The sequence below is a fragment of the Pinus tabuliformis genome, chromosome 1_2 (assembly GCF_031772625.1).
Source record: "Pinus tabuliformis cultivar Carrire ecotype Pingquan chromosome 1_2, CPIR1, whole genome shotgun sequence".
Classification (NCBI taxonomy): domain Eukaryota; kingdom Viridiplantae; phylum Streptophyta; class Pinopsida; order Pinales; family Pinaceae; genus Pinus; species Pinus tabuliformis.
Window position 1 is genome coordinate 521277428 of NC_142298.1, and position 9540 is coordinate 521286967.

General features: G+C 35.2%; 1 protein-coding gene across 1 annotated transcript; it reads right to left on the bottom strand.

The window, feature by feature from the left end:
- Nucleotides 1–7234: 7234 nt before the first annotated feature.
- LOC149206632 (xyloglucan endotransglucosylase protein 6-like) lies at nt 7235–7942 on the bottom strand. Its single transcript, XM_089393756.1, has 3 exons — nt 7681–7942; nt 7473–7573; nt 7235–7366 (listed from the first exon to the last, which is right to left on the bottom strand). Exons 1-3 carry the CDS (start codon nt 7871–7873, stop codon nt 7250–7252), a joined length of 411 nt encoding a protein of 136 aa, XP_089249882.1. The 5' UTR covers nt 7874–7942; the 3' UTR covers nt 7235–7249.
- Between the last annotated feature and the right edge of the window lie 1598 nt (nt 7943–9540).

Genomic DNA, 9540 nt, shown 5'->3' on the forward strand with positions numbered 1-9540 from the left:
TCTTGACATACAAATTAGGATCATTTTTACTCTTTTTAAATATTTGCCGAAAGAAGAATTTGTCGATTTTTTCATACCAACATCTGGGGGCCTGTTTTAGTCCATATAAGGCCTTTTTTAACTTGCATACAAGATGTTCTTGACCCTTTTTTACAAATCCTTCTTGTTGAACAAGATAAATCTCTTCTTTTAAGTCATCATTTAGAAAAGCTGACTTTACATCTAATTGATGTAGCTTCCAATCATATTTAGTTGCCAATGCTATCATTATTCTGATTGTATTCATTTTTGCAATCGGAGCAAAGGTATCTTCATAATATAGACCTTCTTTTTGTGAATAACCTTTTGCAACCAATATTGCCTTATACTTGTCTATGCTACCACCTGCATTAAAGTTTGTCTTGTACAACCATTTTGATCCTATATGGACTTTATTTTAAGGTAATTCTGTTGATTCCCAAGTTTCATTTTTCATTATAGAGTCATATTCTTCTTTCATAGCTTCCATCCATTCTTTATGATTTTTGGCTTGTTCATAATTTAAGGGATCAAAAATAGTCATTACTTGAGACATTAAAGCATAATATTTATACCTGATGGGGGCTTGAATCTGTCGTGTTGACCTTCTTAGAGGTTCATTACTTTGTGGAGTACCTTCTCCTTTTCTTCTCTGTGGAGTGCCTTCATCACTTTTTTGTGGACTTTGATTCCTAGATGTGTCTTTTGGAATGTCCATGTGTTCTTGTTCTTGAGTTGATTCCACAACTTCTTCTTCTTCCTTAAAGCTTTCATAAGGAGATTGCCATATATTATGTTCATCTTCTTTTATTTGTTTATCTACATGCTCGTGAAATATAACATCTCTACTTGCAAAGACCTTGTGAGTACTTGGATCATCCATTTTATATGCCTTTCAATCAATGCAATATCCAATAAAAATGCATTTGATGGCTTTGGCATCTAACTTTCTCCAATCCTCTTTAGGAATATGAGCAAAGGCCTTACATCCAAATATCCTTAAATGACTAACTTTAGGTTTAAGACTATAAAATGCTTCAAATGGTGTTTTGTGCTCAAGATACTTATTAGGGATTCTATTTTTAAGATATACAGTTGTATTAATGGCTTCAACCCAAAAACTATTAGAAAGTCCTTTACTTTTTAACATACTACGAGCACATTCAACTAATGTTCTATTCTTTCTCTCAGCTACTCCATTTTGTTGAGGTGTATGTGGTACTGTAAATTGTTGCATAATTCCATTTTGTTTGCAATATTTGATAAAAGCTCCTGAAGTGTACTCACCACCTTTATCTGATCGAAGAATTTTAATGCTCTTTCTTGTTTGCTTTTCAACCATACTCTTGAATTCTTTAAAGTATTCAAACACGTCACTTTTGTTTCTTATAAAGTACACCCAGGTGTATCTAGTGCTATCATCAATAAATATAAGAAAGTAATATGCTCCACCAAGTGACTTAGTTTGCATTGGACCACATACATCAGTATGCACTAGTTCAAGTATTTCACGTTTTCTTCTATTTTCATGCACAGGAAATTCTTCCCTATGTTGTTTTCCTAGTGCACAACCTTCACATTCAAAGTGTTCACCCTTAATAATTGGAAGACCTTCTACCATCAATTTCTTTTGTAGTAACATTAGGTCATTATGATTTAAGTGTCCATACCTTTGATGCCAAAGCTCTATAGTTGACATGCCTGTTGATGCCAAAGCTTGATGCCCATTCTTCATTACATCTAACCTATATAAGCCTCCAACTCTCATTCCTTTTGCAACAACCTTGTAGTTGTCCTGCACATCCTTTAGCAAACAATGTGATTTCACAAATTCAACTTTTAAATGTTGATCTGTGATAATAGAGACTGAAATTAAGTTCTTCTTTAATCCTGGAACATACACCACATTTTGAATTTGTTTTTCTTGTCCATTAGGCATCATAACACTTATATCACCATATCCTTTAATTTCATGTGATCTATTATCTCCTAAATAGATGTGTTCGCCATTATTAATCTCATGATAAGTATCAAACCAATCTCTTTTGCATGACATATGGATTGATGCACTGGAATCTATAAACCAAGAATTATCATCATTAATTTCTGCTGATAAAGCAGCATTGGACACAAACACTTTAAGATTGCTAAAGTCATGACTAATGGCTTCATCTCTATCAACATAATTTCCTGAATGCCTTCTTTGTTAAATTGATTAGTCCTTCTTTTCATGCAATTCTTAGCAAAATGACCAGGTTTTCCACAGTAATAACACACATCATTTCTACTTGATTTGGCATTTGTCCTTGGTAAAGGTGTACCTTGAAATGATTTTACCTGTGGCTTTTTGCCTTTATTTTTCTCCCACTGTTTGCCTTTGAAGGACTGCTTCCCTTTGTCCATTAATGCCAAATCTGAATTGGGAGATTTTTGTTTAAGGATTCTTCTCCGCTCTTCTTCCTGCATAAGTATACTTGCCAACTCATCAAAAGTAGGGGCCTTCTCTCTAGCTGAAAGACTAGTGATAAACATTTAATATTCATCAAGCATTCCATTTAATGTCACAGTAACCAAGTTTGTACTAGATATTGATTTACCAATGTCACCTAATTTATCCTTTAGATCTTTAATTCTAGAAATAAAATTACTAACACTTTCATTTTCTTCCATCTTAATTGAAAGAAGCTTACTCTTTAAATACAATATTCGATTTGTAGTCTTCGTCTCATACAAATTTTTTGAGAGTGTCCCATGTCTCCTTGGATGTTTTGTACTCTCTAATGCGTGGAATAATGTTGTCCTTAACCGTCATCGGCAAAAGAACCTTTGCTTTGTTTTCCCGTCTCTCCCAATCTTGAATTGCAGCATCTGTGGCTTGAGGGGACACTAGCTTAACTTCAGCTCCAGACACAATCGTCCATGTATTGTTGCCTTCCATCAAAGTCTGCAACTTAAACTTCCAATTTGCATAATTTTCACCGTCTAACTTGTTAGAGTCAGATAAATAAGATTCTGCCAATACATTAGCCATGTTACTTATTTTCACCATACCAATCACCAAAAAAAAATTACTAATTTTCACAAATATAAACCCTCAAGCATAAATCATAAAATTTTATCCAATATCATTGGATAATATGGTTGCCCCCTTTTTTTTTTGAACACAACAGATCAAACTCCAAATTCACCACTCCAAAACTTCCAGAAAATTCAGAATATAAATCCACTCACGCACAATCTCACTACTCTTCAAATTTCAAACATGAAGCTTGGGTTAATAAAAATGAAAATCCATTCAAGATTTAACCCTTGCAATATATGGTCAGTACTAAAAAATCCACAAGAATCATTCACTATATATATGAAACTATCTGGAAATATACCCTTTTTTTTAACCAGAAAAACTTCAACTTGTTTTTCTCATACCAAATTTCTCATACTATTGTGTAGCCGCATTTATAAAATCAACTTTACCAGTGGAATATTAAGTGCCTTGTTCGCACAGTTCGTTCCAATGAAGGCTCTTTTGAGCTCCAAACAAAAAACAAACAATCGTCTCTACTACTCTTTCCATGGCCACAACATGAAAATCACATTGAACAGTCTCTTCTGCAAGCAGTAACTTCAGCGAATTCGCCCTTCACTAGAGCCTTCACCCCCTACAAACACATTTTTGTTTTGCAACACAGGAGGAACAGAAAACAACAGCCACTAGCCGAGATTTGGGGCCAAGATTCCACTAGATTAGATAAAAAAAAACTCCAACAGAATAGTTCTACAAAAAATCGAAAAAAAATAGAGCACCATGCTTGCTTACTTTCAACAACCACTCACAACGAACACTCCATGTTCTGTCTTGGCATATTCACTGAATCTCTCAACTTGGATCAATCAAAGATACTAAACCCAAACAAGTTGCACAATCTTTCACACCACGCGGCTCCTTAGTAGGCAGCACAATCCTCTCACACAGTCAGCAACAAGACACCAGGTCTTTGCACACTCACCTCCCAAGACACCCGGTGTTCACATGCTCACCTCTGGTCTTCAATGTGTAACTTGACTTCAAGTAATCACAAGCCACACACAACAGGCACTTTTGGAAGTCTGACCGCACTTCCACAGGCTTCACAAAGCTTCTTTACTATTAACTCCACTACTCTATTTGCACACAACCAAGACTCACTGCCTCGTTTACACGGCTCACCACCACAGAACCCATAATTCACCGAGCCCACAACTCTGGCTTTGAGCTCACAGCTCACTTGGGCTCTGATACCAAATTTGATAACCCAACAGAATACTGAACACAAAACACAGAACACTTACTCATTTAATTGCCAAAGAGGGTTTTTATATACAGTGGAGAAGTTTCTGGAGTCGGTGGCTTCTTCAGGAAGCTATCTAGCTCTCGAGACTTCCACCGAGTTCTCCAGAAGAAGCTAGACTCTGCATTTAATGTTGGTGGTTGGAATTGTTAATGTTTTCCAACATGAGAGAAGTAGACATGATTCAAACGACAACAACATTATGCCCAACAGATTCCTGCCTATGTGTGTAGGGAAGAATATTATTGTGAGATTTGTGATATATGTCAGTGTTCTCAGCCATCCCCTATTTGGAGAGTTGTTAGAGGCTTCTGTAAAGGAATTTTGATACGACCGCAAAGGAGCTCTCAAGATTCCTTGTGATATCTTCTTGTTTGAGAAGATTCTTAATCTTATTAATAACAAACATCTAACCTTATTAATCTGTCATGAATGATTTGGATAGGTTGTTGTTCTTTTGTAATGGATGTATCCCAATTCCATTAATGGAGGGATATTTTAGTTTATGCATGTATTTTTAATTTGCTTCAAACTATTATGACACTTCATCAAATTTAAATCCATCTCTATGTTGGTTTCTCTACTTTGTTTAAAACTCATCAAATCAAAAGAAGTTATTTATTTATTTATTCAAATTTCTGTACATTTTCATTGTATATTGGGAAATTTAGAAGTCAAAAGTAAAAGGCCATTTCATAGGTATTAGGTTTCAAGCCGACTTCACTTAAGAATGTGATTATTAGTACCCTAGTTGGATTTTCAGTCCTAATTGTGAAAACTAAATCTAATTTGTAATGAAAGATAAGGAGTGCAAGTAGAGGCGTCATTGGTGAGATAAGTGAGGTGGTGTAATGTTAATGTTAAATTTGCAAATCGTTTTAGATGGATCATCTTTGGGCAATTATGTTTGAAAGCCCCTGTATTTAGTGTTATTTCTCTCTATACTCTTTTTAACTCTAATGGATGTACAATATTTTTTTTTTTTTGGAAAAAAGGTGAGGTGGGTGTAATTAATTAATGTACAATTATTTGGATTTTCAGTGTTTATCATGAAAATTAAAATTAAGTCTATTTTGTAATTTGTAATGAGAGACAAAGACAAGAAGAACCAAGTTACAAATCAGATAAGTGAGATGCATATTATGGATTAGTATATGATATGTATTGGAAAAGTTTTCAATAGAATTTTTTTCCAATATATATAAAATGAAAAATCACAGTCATTTTTAATTAATTATATTAGATATCATTTTTTGGGATTCAATTGCGTTAAGTAAGTCATTTATCTATGACCATTTCCATGAGAGGTAGTCGTAACTGACTAATTTCTCATGATTTTTGAATAGTCCACTTAGCACTAATTTCTCATGATTTCATCTATGACCATTTCCATGAGAGGTAGTCGTAACTGACTAATTTCTCATGATTTTTGAATAGTCCACTTAGCACTCATTGCGCATCAGGTGATGCTCACAGGGGTGAAGAAGTGGGATTGAAACTAGTGAAATAAATCACATAGCGTCAATCATCACTTCTGGGGGGCTTGCACTCGATAACCAAGACTTCTCGGGAGGTCACCCATCCCAAATCGCCTCTAGCTCAAGCGCACTTAACTGTGGAGTTTTCCCCACGATCAAGCCCACTTAGCTTGCTACCCGATTTGCAAAACCTTAGCAAGTATTGTGCCTCATGAACCATTCAAGTAGAGTTCCTTTCACTCTTTAGAATTAAGTATTGAGGGTTTTCGCAGTGCATCATATTATGTATCATTTTTTGGGATTCAAAAATCATAAGAAATTAGTCACTTATAATTACCTCTCATAAAAATGATTATAGATGAATGACTTGCTTAACATAGTTTAATCCCAAAAAATAATATCTAATATAATACACTGTGAAAATTTGCAATAATTAATTATATTATTTAAAAATAATTTTCATGAATTATAATATAATTTTTTATTTTTCTTTTAAATTTATTAAATATAAAAAAAAAATTATAAATTTTTTTAATAATTTAAAACCTCTGTAAACTTAAAATTTTAATAATTCAAAATTTACCTATAACGACATAAAATTTAAAATTGTTTTGGTTTGGTCAAAGGTTGGGTTTATTCAAATAAACTTAGAAGTTTAAGAGTTAAAGGAATTTAAAACGTGGAAGTTTATTTTTACGGGCAGTTAACGCATGATTCCAATACTTTTCATGCTTTTCTTTCTATAATGATGATGAATCTAACATTTGTACATAATAGTGAATAATAGCTAGCAATTGTCCCAAAAGGTACAAAGAGAGGCCGATAGGATTATTAAAGATGGTTCGTTCGGCATCAGTCAAAACAAAGAAGCAGAATTTAAACCAAAATGAAGAGAAAGAAAATAGAATCTGCGACTCAACAATTGCAACGAGCTCCTCCCTGAGCCTCCAATTCGTGGCTCCAATTCGTCTTAACGAGGCCACCTTGAGTAGCCCAATCGTCTGTGTTCCATATAGAGGAGTAAATGCCCATCGGTTGAGTTTGAGGATACGGGACCCCTCTTTTCTCATTGTTTGCAATGAGCTCCTCCCTGAGCCTTCAATTCGTGGCTCCAATTCGTCTTAACGAGGCCACCTTGAGTAGCCCAATCGTCTGCGTTCCATATAGAGGAGTAAACGCCCATCGGTTGAGTTTGAGGATACGGGACTCCTCTTTTCTCATTGTTGGAAAATATCCGTACGAGCACATCATCTACAAAGAAACTGCTTGCATGCATCAAACGTCCAGCTCATCAGACACTGTAATACACAGACTAACTAGGCATGGCAATTATCGTATATATACTCACACAACTTGCTGGCGATTCCAGAGAAAGGAATAGGAATGGAAGTCTGCAGTTGGGTCGAACCATAAGAAAATACGTTGTTATCTGTTGCCAATTCCTTTTGAATAAATGTTAGTCTGCACAGCATACAGCTCCCCAGAAGTATTCCCCAAAAATTCAAAGTCGAATTCATCATGCTGATCGCCTTGGGAAGACATCTGCAGTAACCAAGTATAAAGTATGAATTCAATCATTGATCAAACTTAATCAAGAACCCAAGAAATGCAATATAATCCGATCTATTGTATGGCAAATGACAGTTACATAGAATGCAGTAACAGTGCCAGCAGAGTCCCCGGGAACGAGTTTGATCTGCACATTCGCTTTTCCGAAGATGTATGTGCTCTTCGAAGCAAATCCTGCACCTGAAAACAAAGCAACCTTAATGAGACTTGACTTGATGTAAGCAGCAGACGCACAATCAGTAGTAAAAGCATAGAAATGGGATAAAAAATAGAATATATATAAATACCAGAAATGTTATCAAGTTTGAGCTGGAGCAACTCCCCTTGGGACATGACATGATCGACAGCCCAACTGGGGTAGAAGAAATCGTCGAAGGACGCACATTGAGAGCCCACGAGCAGGCTACACAACGTTACAAAGATACAAAGAAGAGCGCAGTGCATGACACGACCCCCTTCTTGACAACCTACGAATGCCATCCTCAAGACCCGATTCGACTGGACTGTGTATCAAGCCAGTGGAAATGAATCAGAGTTCAATGAAGAAATAGCTGCGTGACCGAGAAGATTTATAGGGAATGGTAACTTGACTGGCACTCTACTAAACTTAACTGCGATCATAAAAATCTGCCCCCAGTGGTCCCACGACTCCATTTAAATAATGTTTGTTTGCCTGTACTCACTCACGTATTGCCAGTCTGTCAGTTAATTACCGTAATGGAGACTCCTTTTCTCAAAATTTACCACACTTTTGCCCCTATTTTTCATTTGATATAAGGGCCACTTGGCAGGTAGTTACCGTGTAAATGTGCCACGTCTCCGATACTGCTTCGAGCGGAATTATGATGTATAAATTGGATGGTTACACCGATATTTTATATATATTAATATTACTAGCAATTGAATGAAAAGCATGGCAATTGCATTGAAGAGGCAGAGGGAGGAAAGCTTTATAATAGAAACAACAAAGAAAATTTTGCGTTTTGCCAAAACGAGCACTCTGGTTTTCTTGACTTTCCATGTTTTTTTGATTTTTCGTTTTTTCCTTTTCTGGTTCACATCCACGGTTGAAAATGTCTCATCTGATCCAACGGCTCAGAGTAAAAGTGTTGACGAAAATTTGATGCATAGGAAAGGCCTATCGGCCTAACTACCTACTACTAATTAAGTATCAAATTATAATAAATATTTTTACTATTCAAAAATTAATATAACTCAACATATAAATATTAAATCTTAATCAATATTAGTACGGCCCACCTCCACTCCAGATTCCCATGTGACTACCCATCGTGATCCAAGCGACTACCCATTTTATTGTGGTGAAAGGTTTTTAATTTAATATCTTAGAGATGTTATAATATATATATAATGTAAATATTTTAATTGGGTGAAAAATAAAATAAAAATAAAATAAAAATGATACCATGTATTGATTTATGATATTAATAATACAAACAAAAATGACACCAATTATTGAAAATTTATGGAAATTAAATTAGTTTAGATCTATTTTTAGTCTAAATCTACCAAACCCTGATGTGAAAACTTTTTTTTGGAGTGAAAAGAGATTTGATCCCTCTCAACACTTAGTAGATTGAGAGTTTAGATGGATCTAGGCTACTATAAATTTTTTTTTTTTAACTGAAATGGTTGTATATTTTATTGATATGTTAGAAAAAGATAGGGACTTTACCTAGGCAGTCCTGCTTACATGATTGAAATCCTGCTTTTGCTTCCTTTAGAAAGGAGCTGTTCACAAGTGATGATATAGAATTTCCCCATTTACATTTAAGATTCCTTTGTTGAGAGTGCTGCCCAAGTTCGCCATACAATCTGCTTCCTTGTTGGAGTTTCTGAGTATATGATAAAATTTGCATGAGTCAAAACTCTGTAGAACCGTCTTCAGTCTGTCCAAAATTTTGTTGAGCCCTACATTGTTAAAGTATTCTTCTCTGATTAGTTTTTTGATTAAAATTTCTGAGTCTCCGAAGACTTGAATATATTTGGCACTTTTCTCTCTTGCAATGTGACATGCCTTTAGCAACCCCAAAATCTCCGCTTGGTTATTTGTTTTCTCTCCGAGACCCCATGCAAAGGAAACAGTGGGGAGTCCTTCCACAAAGTAGATAATCCCGCCTGCACCT

Bases quoted from the DNA above. Each gene is read 5' to 3' on its own strand.
- LOC149206632 (XM_089393756.1), bottom strand. From the start codon at position 7,873: ATGGCATTCGTAGGTTGTCAAGAAGGGGGTCGTGTCATGCACTGCGCT. The intron at 7,574-7,680 runs GTATTTATATAT...CTTTGTTTTCAG, and splicing joins CAAACTTGATAACATTTCTG to GTGCAGGATTTGCTTCGAAG. The intron at 7,367-7,472 runs GTAACTGTCATT...TGGTTACTGCAG, and splicing joins GCACTGTTACTGCATTCTAT to ATGTCTTCCCAAGGCGATCA.